This window comes from Aphis gossypii, chromosome 2, assembly GCF_020184175.1.
Source record: "Aphis gossypii isolate Hap1 chromosome 2, ASM2018417v2, whole genome shotgun sequence".
Classification (NCBI taxonomy): domain Eukaryota; kingdom Metazoa; phylum Arthropoda; class Insecta; order Hemiptera; family Aphididae; genus Aphis; species Aphis gossypii.
Genome location: NC_065531.1, coordinates 40,293,320 through 40,307,139, shown reverse-complemented (window position 1 = coordinate 40,307,139; position 13,820 = coordinate 40,293,320). Strand labels below are relative to the sequence as shown.

General features: G+C 26.3%; 1 protein-coding gene across 1 annotated transcript; it reads left to right on the top strand.

Moving 5' to 3' along the window:
- Positions 1-114: 114 nt before the first annotated feature.
- Positions 115-12,213, top strand: LOC114124600 (putative uncharacterized protein DDB_G0282133). Its single transcript, XM_027987901.2, has 9 exons — positions 115-533; positions 1,266-1,418; positions 2,245-2,282; positions 3,608-3,667; positions 3,752-3,844; positions 4,300-4,401; positions 5,804-5,848; positions 6,225-6,284; positions 6,360-12,213. The coding sequence occupies exons 2-9, from the start codon at positions 1,267-1,269 to the stop codon at positions 11,906-11,908; spliced, it is 6,099 nt and encodes a 2,032-aa protein (XP_027843702.2). The 5' UTR covers positions 115-533; position 1,266; the 3' UTR covers positions 11,909-12,213.
- The last annotated feature ends 1,607 nt before the right edge of the window (positions 12,214-13,820 follow it).

The following is a 13,820-nucleotide window of genomic DNA, read 5'->3' as shown; positions in this document are numbered from 1 at the left end:
ACTTCATACTCGTGATCCATCACGACAGCTGGACAGCGCCACAGTCGTCTAAGTTCGAGAATTGCGCATGCGCATTACGTTCATATATAAAATAATAAAACATAATATTTTTGAATAACCGCCATAATGATTTTATTTTAACGGAAAAATTCAATCGTAAACTGACGAAGCGTCGAAGCACTGTCATGTCGTGGTGTTAACTTTTCTACGTAATAGCGTAGGTCGTAGGATTCGTTAATCGTTAATCGTTATTCAGTTTCGTTTTTTCGTGTACGACGTACGTCGTCTATAACTTTCAATTTTTTATGTTGTGTAGTAAAAGTGTAGTTTCAAGTTCGTTCAGTGAATTTACTATTTACCTAGTGTTAGACTCGTATACCGTAACTATACTTAGAATATAATACCCAAAAGTTTGGGTTTTCCGTTTTAAGACTTTTATACAACAAGCAGTTATTCCGGTCTCGAATTCTCGATTATTACGTTCGCGACGAGTGAGATAAACATTTTGTCGACTACTGCTTTTGAAAATTCAAGTTAGTACTACTCTATTTTAATTGTATTATTTATTCTACAGTACCTAATGAAGTCTTAATTTAATATAAGACTTCATTAATCTACAATTTCAATGACACTTAAACTTTAATTTAATATTTTCTAACTAGAACTTAGTATGTAGTTTAAAAAAAATAAATTATAGTTATTTAAGTTGTAATTATCTATTTGCCTAATTGCTTTTTTTTTTTTGAAAAGAAATCAACCATATATATATATATATATATATAATCTAAGTGTAATACTAATTTAATCCCTAAATTTCAAGATATATAAAATTGGTAATCTACAAAATCTACATTCATAATCTAGACTCTTAGTAGCCTTGTAGTATTGCAATTGTTAAGTAAGAATTCTTGGTATCTTTATTTCTATTCTCTATTACAAGATACTGTTAAACACCAACATCTTGAAACAAATTTAATATGTTAATAAATTATATCAATAAATTCAATATTTCTATTGATTACAAGTTAATGATGGTCCTTTCTAAATTTCTGATAAATACATTAATCTGTAATTAGGATTACAATATAGTAAGTAATTTAGATAACACCTCTATTGGGTATATAAATAAGAATAACTAAAGGTGAAGTAAATTAAATATATTCACAATATTGATTGATTGATAGGTAGATACTTAAAATATGATTAATTATTATTTTAAAAATAGCCAGTCATATTATAAAAATGAAACTATAAATTTCTTTCAGAATGGATTCTAATAATCTCAGTTTAATTACAAACGAGATTACAAATGAATATGATGATGGCGTTGTATGTTTTGGTCCAGTGACTGAAGATCAAATAAATAGATATAAAAGATTACCACGTCGTACGGTTTTACCTTCAGATTTTGAATTAAGGTAAGCAATATATTCAATGTATTCATTTATTTAAATTGTTTTTGTTAAATATACATTTTATTTAAAGATATTAAATAGGTACTTGCTTTGTATGGCTTTTAAACTAATAAACAGTAAAATAAACTAATCTTTATTTGGTTATGCTACAATCTTGCAATTTTATAAGTAACCAATTTTAAATATAATTTTTTTTTAATACTATACATTTTATTAGTAGTTACTACCACATCTTCTGCATATTAAAAATCTTTAAATTTTAAATTCTAAGTTAAGCAATGAGTATTGTTTTTTACAATGATGTTTTTTCAAAAATGGCAGTAGTTTCTGGTAGCCAATTTGATCTAATTGTTACTTTGGGTGGTAGAAAAGAAGGGATCTTAAATAAAAATTGAGTAAATTTCCAGTACTTTTGTTATTGATTGGAAAAGCAATTTATGAAAACTGGGAAATTTCATGCAACTTCAATATTGTTCTTTTGTGATAACTCAAAAATAAATTTGTAGATTTTTAGAATTTTGATTAAATGTTTATGTCATCATTTTTGTTATATAATGGAATTTTCAAAACGTTTAAACTTTTAAAGTTATTTATATAATTATATGCATGATAAATCTCCATTTTTTTTTCTATTATTGAATTCAAATTTAATATACTTATAACAATGACCTATTCAACACTTGATGTAGAGCAGAACGATTCTCATTTGCTTGCTTTTATACTTAATAAATTAGTTCTAAGAATAAATGTATTTATTCCGGTCTTTATGGACCTACCTGATGAAAAATATTTAAACCATTAATCATTTTATTTAATATTTTACTTACAGCCAATCTGTTTTTGAGTCAGACGAAGATAAAAAAGACAGTAAGTATAAGGATTTAATTTTTTTACATTTAAGTTATTTCATCAAAAACGTAGCTAGACCAGTGACCTGCTAGTTGACTAATCACTAAATACCCACGTCATGCAGCCTTAGGATGGTGTCTTCAATCAAGACCTTAAATATATCTTTACATTTATTGTGCTTGTAAACAAAAATTATTTTTTACAGATGTACAAATTAAAATAAATGTCAAAAAAAGAGTCATCAAATTATAAATAGTTTATTAGTTTTAAAATATTTTATATAAAGGGTGATTTTTTTATCGTTGAACACTCATTATTTCAAAAAGTATTCATGTTTTTGAAAATATTTTTTTACATAGTTTCTAATTGTTAAAAAAAACAACGTTTTTATAAAAAAAATTATATTTTTAAATATTTTTTATCCTTATAATTTTTTACGTTTTTTACTTTTTTGAATGACAACATAGATTTTTAATTTCATATTCCAAAGCAGAATAATTTTCTGAGTAATTCGATACATAAAAATCGAATTTAGGGTGAGTAGTTTATGAGTTATACGTATTTAAAGTTTAGCTGCGCGGAGTGGAGTGGTACGGGGTTACCCCGCAAAATGTTTGTCCACTATTCCGCTTGTCTAAACTTTGAATAAGAATAACTCATAAACTACTCACCCTAAATTCAATTTATATGTACCAAAATACTCAAAAAATTATTCTGCTTTAGAATATGAAATTAAAAATGTATGTTGTCATTCAAAAAAGTAAAAAACTTAAAAAATTATAAGGATAAAAAATATTAAAAAATATATTTTTTTTTATAAAAATGTTGTTTTTTTAACAATTTGAAACTATGTAAAAAAATATTTTCAAAAACATGAATACTTTTGGAAATAATGTGTGTTTTACGCTTAATCAATCATCCTGTATTAAGTAATTTTATTAAAAATCAAAGTTACACATTCTTTCTATTAAAGATAATAATATTAAATACTATACATTTTTCAAAAATATTTTATCCTTAAATATTGTTCATTGTACATAGTTAAAATATCAAATCTCTCTTGAAATTATTTCTAAACAAACGGTAATATCTGATTTTAAGTAATAGATGCCTAATTACATTAATTAAATAAACCTTATTGTATTTTCAACTTCAATAGTAAATTTTACTAAGTCAATAACTACTATAATAAATTATTTGGTAAAATTTTATTTCAATTATTAATTTTTCAGTTAGACCAAAAAAATTTTTTATTTGTTTCTTTTTTAAAAATCTAACATATACATATATCTTTTTTCTGGAAACTAAATTTAATTATATTAATTATCTGTTGTTATTCTTAGATAAATCTATTGTTTTGGATGTGTCAAATGAAAACACAACAATGTGTTATGAAAATTCAGGTAAAAACTTTTTATTAAAATTATAATTTTAATCTACATTTATCAAATAATTAAGTTTTATTTATATATTTTTTTTTTTTTTAGTTAATATAACCCAGTCAACAAATAATTTTGATGAAGATAAAGAAGAAATTGGTACATTTGAATTAAAACAAAGCATTTCTGAAGATTCTAATTGTAAGTATTTTTTATTTTTAATTCTGAGAGGAATGTAATAAATTTATTGATTTTACAGTAATGTGTTTTTATTATTTTGTTTTTCTCTTTGGGCCAGTAAAAATAGTTAGATTTTTAATTTTGATTAAAGTGGTTTCTTATTACAAATTGAAACTGGTTGGTGCTTTGGTAGGGGGGTTAACAAAGTAAAAATATGGATTATTATGTTAAGCCATATTTAACAGAATTCGTTTTTTTTATTTGGTTATAATTTAAAATAAAGTACTGTAGATACTTAACATTTTCACAATATGTTTTTATTGTCTTTTTCTATACCTTTATAGCACAATCTTGACACTTCCAAGTTATTTATAGACATGAGAAATTATTGATTTTTTACTATATATAAATAATTTAAAATAAATTTATCATGACTTATGATATATTTATAATCCATTTTTTATTTACTTTTACAGTAAGATTTTCTTCGCCGTGTTCCTCAAAATGTTTACCAACTGCAAAATTGATTGACACTGAAGTTATTAATAGATATATTAGAATGGGATCAATATCATCAAGTAAGATACATAAATATTTTATTTTTGTATATTAAATAGTTTTAATAATTCATATTGGCTGTGTTTTAACAGTTATAGGTGTTTTTTATTTTGTTAGCATTTAATGACCTTTAAAATAAGCTGTTTATTAATACATGTATAGCTGAAAGTTATTTGGTCTCTGGTTTGCATAGTTAAATTATAATATATTTATATATCTATAGATCTTTAATCATAGTATAAAAGCAGTTTCTTTTAAAAGTATACAATATTTTACATTTTTTTTATTGAGAGGACGATATACCAGTATTCTGTTTCTTTTTTACTAACATTCATTGTACCAAATTTTTGTCAGTAAAGTCCATTTTATGCTGTTAGCCTGTATTTTAAGAATCAATAGTATCATAAAAAAAGGTAAAAATATTATCGAAGACATTGTGTATGCTTTTATCAATATTTTTATTTTAAAATTGTTTATTTCATTTAAGCCATTAAAGAGCCTATGTGATAGTCTTTATATTATTATTACCTTCAGTTTGGTTATAGGTAAGTAGACTAATATAACAGCCTATAGCATAAAATAGATTCAGCTGAACATAAATTTGATATGATGTACATAGTTGACGAAAAAAATATTTGCAGATCAATACCCTTTTGACTATTCTGTAATTATAAAAAATATACAAAGATATTTTGAAAAATATTGTTTTTTTTTTTTTACATTTATCAGTTAGACCTTATTTGCAAAAATAGATTTTTCAGTAATTTCTAGGTGTGTTAACTCTTTTATAATAAAATTAAATAATGAAGTTGATTAAAAATAAGGAATTTTATTTTGAATAATTATCATGATTCATTTTATATTATTTTATTACTAAACTAGGATTTGTGTGCAATAAAAATTTAAAATTTTAGAAACAAGAACCAACTGACTTAAAATTGCTTATTTGTTGACAAATATTTGATCAAAAACAGACAAATGATGAAATATTTTGCTTTGATCTTGAAAACTGTTTTAGAAAATTTTTTACATATTGACTATATTTTGTACCGGATATTTTTATTTTTGGCATTATAAATGATAACAATGTTAAATCACAATACTGTAGTTATTCTATTTGTTGCAGTTGTATGTTTGTATTTTTTTCTCTTACTAGCCATCACTTATATCTAAAAAAAGAATTTATATGTTAATTATTAAAATAGGCATTATCAATACATGCATTTATTTATAACTTGGATAGTAAAATGACCACAATTTGCTCTATACGACATAATTTTTGGATATTGTGAACAAAAACAATAAGTAATCAGAAATTACAAAAATATAAAATTATAACCAATGCATATAAATCTTATCTTTACTTCTTATGAATTCTATGCTAAAAATGATTTATGTTAACATTTTAATTTTTGTTTGTAGATGAATCTTCTTTGTCAGAAAATCAAAATAAGTCTACATTTGAAGGTATTTATTTAGAGTTTTATTGAATTTTATTTATCTATTTATTTAATTTTTAATCTTTCTAAAAATTTATAAAATTAGAACAATATTTCATTGACTTAGAAAAAAAATAATGAATATATTTGTGACTTAGTAACTGATTTTATAATCTTTAATATATTCTTGATTAATATCAGATTAGTAAACACTAACAATATTTTAATATTTTATTTATTGATATTGTTAACTTTACTATTTCCTATTAAATTAATATACTATATAGTATGGAAATCATCTATTTCTTAGTCTATAAAATTAAGTTTATTATTCAAATTTTATAAACAAACAAAAGTATTGCTATAGATAGTTATTAAATTAATGATTGTAAATTATTTTTCAGATGAAACCATTAGCTTTACAGATCCCCGAGAATCAGAGTTGATTCAAAATAATTATGATTGTATGTATTTCAAATAATATTTCTTTTAATTAATTATTAGTTAAATCAGGTATTAATTTTAATTTTTGTTTTTAGATAATGAAACTAATTCGTGCGAACCCTTATCAGTGTCAAGTATAATTGAACAAAGTCCTAGTATCAACCAACAAGATGATTCTAATAATGTATGTGCTTTAATACATTGTAGTCAAGAAGATGATACAGATTTAAGTATTTGTAGTGATGTAGAACTTGGTGATGTCAGTGAAGATTCAATTTGCGCCGATGAATATAGTATTACTCCTGGAAAACAAAGATTATTTGATTTGCGTGTCACTAAACAATCATTACGTGCCAAAACTCTTAAAGCGTCTGCTCCGTTTATGGATAGAATTGAAGAAACAACAACTCCTGTATTACCTAAAGTCGTTGATTCTCCTTTCATTTTAAATGATATCAATAATGAGCACACAGAAATAAAAAATGGATTAAACGGATCATCAATTACTGAAATAAGTCATGAAACATCTACTGAACACTTAAATCAAACTTCTAATGAAAATGTGTTTGAAATTACTAAGTTAATTGAAGAAACTACTGAAGAATTGTTAATATCAAACAATTTGAAGAATACTAACTTTTTGAATGAATGTGCAGGTACAAAGTTTGATGAAGTAACAAACAACCAAAGTATGAATTCGAATCAATCTCTCAATGAAACTGTTCATATCCAAAGTATTTTAAATGACACTGAGCCTAAGATTGACGATGAAAAGTCAATGAATACTATGTCAAATATGGCTAATCCGACATGTGATGTCAATGATTATAATGATGAATACTCAGTGCCAATGGAAGTTGATATTAAATCATCTAACACTAGTGTTGTGGATACAATAATTGATGAAACAATGTGCACTAACGACCAAAATATGAGTTTGAATAAATTCTCAAATGATACTAAGCAAAAATTTGATGATGAAAAGTCAATGAAAACTTCTTTCAATATGGCTAATCCAACATGTGATGTCAATGAGTATAATGATGAAGAATACTCAGTACCCATGGAAGTTGATATTAAATCATCTAACACTAGTATCGTGGATACATTAGTTGATGAACCTAGCAAACTTCCAACAAATGACCAAAGTATGAATTTGAATAAAACCTTAAATGACATGGAGCAAAAGTTTGACGATGAAAAGTCAATATGTATTATGTCCAATGTAACTATTCCCCAGGGTATTACAACACCAGATGTAAATGATCATTGTGATGAAGGCAACTCAATTAATATGAATATAGCTGATAAAGTATTTGATGAAACAATGTATTCAAGTAGACTTTCAGCAAACAATCAAAGTACAGATTTAAATAATACTAATCATATTGAAAGTACAATAAATGACCCTGAGCATAAATTTAATGATGAAAAGTCAATGAATACTACATCTAACATGGCTAATTCAATACTTGATGTTAATGATTATAATGATAAAAAATACTCAGTCCCCATAGAAGTTGATATTAAATCATCTAACACTAGTGTTGTAGATACAATAGTTGATGAAACTATGTACACTAGCAAACTTCCAACAAACGACCAAAGTACAAATTTAAATAAATCCTTAAATGACACCAAGCAACAATTTGATGATGAAAATTCAGTATGTATTGTGTCCAATGTAACAGTTTCCCAGGATATTTCAACATCATGTGTGAATGATCATTATGTTGAAGGTAACACAATTAATATGAGTAGAGAAGATAAAGTATTTGATGAAGCAGTATACGCAAATAGACATTCAGCAATCAATCAAAGTACGGATTTAAATAATACTAATCATATTGAAAGTACAATAAATGACCCTGAGCATAAATTTAATGATGAAAAGTCAATGAATACTACATCTAACATGGCTAATTCAACACCTGATGTCAATGATTATAATGATGAAGAATACTCAGTTCCCATAGTAGAAGTTGATATTAAATCACCTAATACTAGTGTTGTTGATACAATAGTTGATGAAACTATGTACACTAGCAAACTTCCAACAAATGACCAAAGTATGAGTTTGAATAAATCCTTAAATGATACTAAGCAAAAAATAGATGATGAAAAGTCAATGAATATTATGTCAAATATAGCTAATCCAACATATGATGTCAATGATTATAATGATGAAGAAGATTCAGTACCCATGGGAGTTAATATTAATTCATCTAACACTAGTGTTGTTGATAAAAAAATTGATGAAACAATGTACACAAATAGATTTTCTGCAAACAACCAAAGCATGGATTTGAATAAATCCTTAAATAGAACTAATTGTATTGAAAGTATTTTAAATGACACTGAGCATAAGTTTGATAATGAAGAAGAATATTCAGTTCCCATGGAAGTTGATATTAAATCATCTAACACTAGTATTGTGGATACATTAGTTGATGAACCTAGCAAACTTCCAACAAACGACCAAAGTACAAATTTATTTAAATCCTTAAATGACACCAAGCAACAATTTGATGATGAAAAGTCAATATGTATTATGTCCAATGTAACTATTTCCCAAGCCATGTTGGCATCAGATGTACATGATCATTATGATGAAGGTAACTCAATCAATATGAATATAGCTGATAAAGTATTTGATGAAACAATATACACAAATAAACTTTCAGCAAACAATAAAAGTATGGATTTAAATAAATCTTTAAATAAAACTAATCATATTGAAAGTATTTTAAATGACACTGAGCATAAGTTTGATAATGAAAAGTCAATGGATTTTATATCCAATATGGATAATCCAACACCTGATGTCAATGATTTTAAAGATGAAGCATACTCAGTCCCCGTGGTAGTTGATATTAAATCATCGAACACTAGTGTTGTGGATACAAAAATTGATGAAACAATTTGCACAAGCAAACTTCCAATAAACAACTCGGGTGTAGATTTTAAGGAATCCTTAAATGATACTATTAGTACTTCAAATGATACTGAACACCTGCTTATGAACAATATCCAAAATACTACTGTTCCAGCAATACATTTAGAAGAAAAATTGCATTCAAGTAAGCTGAATAAGAGTGTGTTAAAAAACTCAACCATTTCTAATAGTTCTTTTGTAGAAAGTAATGAAGTTAATATAACTTGCAACACAACATTAGAAGACCCTTCTTGTATGATGCGACAATATTTAGATTTTGAACAAGCTGTAAATGAAATATGTGAAGATATTACATCATCAAGTTGTCCAAGTAGAAAATTAAATGTGCCAAAAGCTAGTTATGATGATGAAACACTTGAACGTTTAATTGAACAAACACTTTCTTCTGATACATTTGATTCAACAAAAATGAATGAAAATGTCTCTAATTATGATGGATCAAATTTGTCGGTTATTATTGAAAATACATCATTAGAAACTTCTAGTAATAACTTAGAGCAAAATGAAGAAATTTTAAATCCCAATACTGATGTACCTATTATTTCAGAATCTGAAAGTATTGTTAATGAAATCGAAAATAATGAATTGTTGAATACATCAGCAGTTCTAAATACAGTAGAATCAACTGTTGCTCCAAAATCTGAAATGGATTTATTGAATGAGAAAGATACCCAAATCGAAATAAAAGCAAATGAAAGTATTTCAATGAACTGTACTATCACAGATTCAGGATTAGTTGAAAATATAAATGAAACAAAAAATAATGAAAGTTCAGTGAATAGTGACAAATTATCTGAAATGGATACAATTAACAAAATGGATGAACAGTTTGATAGTATCACTACAAAACAATTACTTGTTCCAGAAAATATCAATGAAAAAATGCATCCAAACCAAATTAATGCAACTGATATTCCTAACTTTGCGGCTTTTAAACTTATTCCAGAAACAGAAAAAACTGATAAAAACTTCTTTGATCAAGATGATATTCTTAATAATGATAACCCACCAGATTCATTGGCTATCACAAAAAGTAATAATAACAGCTTAGAAGAATTTACAAATTTAGAACAGATGTTTAATTTTGGAGACAATCAAAAAGAAAAACAAGTGGAATCTAAGACTCCTAAAACACAAAAACTGTTGGATTTTAGTATTATTCAACAAACGCCTACATTTGACAACCAAACAAAAAAACAAAAGCTATTAAATTTCAGTATTGTTGATCAAACTCCATTAAAAAGTGCCCAACAAACAAACCCAAATGAAAATATTATCAATAGTGACAGCTTAATAAATTTTAGTTCAATTGATCAAATGTGGAATTCAGAAATAGCGCCAAAAGATGAAATTAATTTTAGAGATTTTCAAAACTCTTCATCGAACAATTTATCAACAATTTCATCTCCCGATGTAGAATTATTAGCCGATGAGTCGATTAAAATAAACACATCACAGTTCAGTAACTCATCTTTTAATCAAACAATAACTGATTCAAATTTAAACCTGTCAACATATTCTTGTACAAGTAATAAGACTCAAAATAATATAACAGAATTAAACAATGTAGAACCATTGGTATTGATCAATAAACAAAGTTTAGTTGACAGTCTTTCTAATTCTTTAAATGAAACAATTAAACAAGATGAATCGGAAGAGAAAAAAATACTTAATAAACACTGTATGTTAGACGAATCTACTAAAGAAGTAAAATTGTTATCAAACATTACATTAAACAAAACCATAGATTCTGCAGAGGTTACAGGAGATTCTAACCATAAACTGTGTACTAACTCAAATAAAGATACCATTGTCGATTTCAGCATCATTGATCAAGGACTACTGGAAAATGTTGATTTAAAAAACAATACTGATGTAATGTCTGTAGATTCTGATAGAAATCTTTCTAATCTAATTGAAATGTCTGTATCAATACCTGTTAATAAATCTGATGAAAAACCCGTTATTTTATCAGAAAATCCAATAGAAGTCAAAACTTCTGATAATGGATCTAAAACATCAATAGATAGTAGTTCAAATGAAATTAACAGCACAACTCTACAATTTGAAGAATCCACATTTTTGCACAATAATACTGAATTATTGACTGATATACAGATGGATGATGAATCGCTTCTTACAGAAACACCAGAAAAAAGTTCAATTATTGATTCTTTTCATAGTATTGAATTAGATCATGTACAGGAAGATAATAAGAGAAAAATTGATACTATTCAAGAATACGACAACAGTGAAAAGAAAATGAAAGTAGAAACTGAGACATTGAAGACACCAATGTCAATGCTCTATAAAATTAAAAACATGTTCAGGAGCAGCGAAAAACAGCTATCGTGTGTAAATAATACAAAAGAAAACAATTTAAAATCGGGCAAATGCTATCAAAAATTGAACTTTGGAAAATTTGAAGAAAATAATGATAATTTTACTAAACCTACATCTTTAAAAAAATCAGAAATTCCTACAAAAAGTAAAATACCTTGTAAAGTCACTGAAAGATCATCAAAAAATGATGAGTTTAATAATTCATCACTATCATCTCTTAATGATAGTATTAAACCAAAAAAAACCATACCAAAGTTCTCAGGGGTTCCTGTATTATCTGATGTATCCAATTCATCTAACAGAAAATGTACAGAAAGTCGCATACCATCCAAATTTCAAAAATAATATCCATCCCAACATATTTATAATTATTGTTTAGTTTTAATTTTAGTTTGCGTTATTTTTTAGAAAATTAAGACAAATATTTTGGCAAAAAAATGTGTTTTTTTAAGTATAAAAATTATTAAAATGTCAACAAGAATTAAAAGTTTTATCATTTTTTGTATTTTTATTTTTACAAGTATCTTTATATTAGTTAATTTAAATTTAAAATTGATTCATAATGTGTGTTTTTACTTTTTATAAATGTTAATAATACCTATATTTATAATAAGAAATATTTATTAATATACTTAAAATTTATTTATTTATTTTTCTGTGTTTAATATTTATTCACCCGTAATTACAGGTAACAGAAGGCAGGGTTGGTAAGTTACTAAAAAAAAATGTATCTTGATACATGCATTTAGTGTATCTAGATACAAGATGCATTGTCAATATAGAAAAGATATACTTTTATACTTCTATTTTATTTTTTTAACGAAATAAACGAATAAAATGGTACAATGCAAATTGTACACTGTAATTGCTTATCTGTACTTTTTATTTTATGCGGAATGGCCTACATGCAGAGACATATTTAGGAATTTTGCACCCCAGGTTATCTAAGTGCCATTACTTTTTTTTATCTCCCAAATGACCTAGGTATCGTTTTATATCAAAATGCTTTCCAAAATTTACCGCCCGGGGCCTAAGCCCCCTCGCCCCCCTACTGTAATTTGTTAATAGGTTTACGATTGAGTCGGTAGATGTGTCCTCCAAAAAAGGTCATAGTCATATATTATGTAAATTGCGGCCTAGGATATTCCAATTTCCGGTCGGATGTATAATTTGAAGATAAGTATTAACATTTATCGATGCGGTATGTTGCACAATTAAAACGTGTAAGTGTTTTTTGAAATTTAATGAAAGTAATAATGCCGATGAGTTTGTTTGAACAAATTAACCTTTGATACTACCATTCGATTTGAACAATTCTTTATGTACTTAATAACTCAACTTTTTAGGAAAGTTTTAGGCAACTTAAAGGTCCTGCTATGACATATAGCAATCAAGTAAAAAAAAAAAAAAAATCAGAATTATTGATACTGTTGAACGCGAATTTGCTATTTGACATTTCGTAAGACGGAGAACATGTGCGGATATAGCGTCGTCTTAATGTAAAGAATAACATTTAAATAATGTTTTTTATCAGTTTGTTATAATATAAGTGGTAATTTCTAAAAATTTTCTGCACATGATATTTTTTTTAAATAAAAATATTTTTGATAATTTATAAATGTATAAATTATTTAATAATTATGAGGGTCCTGAAATCGAAAATTCCAACCACGTCTTTTTTTTTTAAACCCACCACTATTAATTAATGGTATGACTTGAGTAAATTCAAACCAATGGTTAAGCATTTGACATTTGTCGATAATAAAAATATTCCAAGTTCCAAATAATTAAAAATATGCCAAGTCTAAATATTACAGTATAAATTGTGATATCGAGTTTTCAAGTTCACTGTATAGATTTACGTCTGAGTAACAGTAATCTAATAACAGCCTGTAACCCAGCTCGGCTGGCTCTCTTATACAGAAAACGCTGCCGTTTTTATTACTTATCTAGATATCTATTATCTACGTCGAATATGACTATATTGTGAAGCTGTCTCTCATAGTTTCGTTCCACATTCTCATCAGTGACGTAGCTACACATGCATAACTCCTGTCTCCTTGAAGCCAATTTTTTTTCACCCCTTAAATTATAGAAACAATACTCTTTGTCGCTTAAGCTGTGCTGTGGACCTCCAAAAGAATTTTACTACCAGAAGGTTAGATTACCTAGAGCAGGGATCTCCAAACTACGGCCCGCGGACCGGATACGGCCCTCGAACAAATTTTAACCGGCCCGCGGCCCTCATAGGATAATA

What these genes read in the sequence shown, in the direction of transcription:
- LOC114124600 (XM_027987901.2), top strand. Translation starts at nt 1,267, where the DNA reads ATGGATTCTAATAATCTCAGTTTAATTACAAACGAGATTACAAATGAA. An exon ending in CATTTCTGAAGATTCTAATT is followed by an intron (nt 3,845 to 4,299) that starts GTAAGTATTTTT and finishes TTACTTTTACAG; the next exon opens with TAAGATTTTCTTCGCCGTGT. An exon ending in AATGGGATCAATATCATCAA is followed by an intron (nt 4,402 to 5,803) that starts GTAAGATACATA and finishes TTTTGTTTGTAG; the next exon opens with ATGAATCTTCTTTGTCAGAA.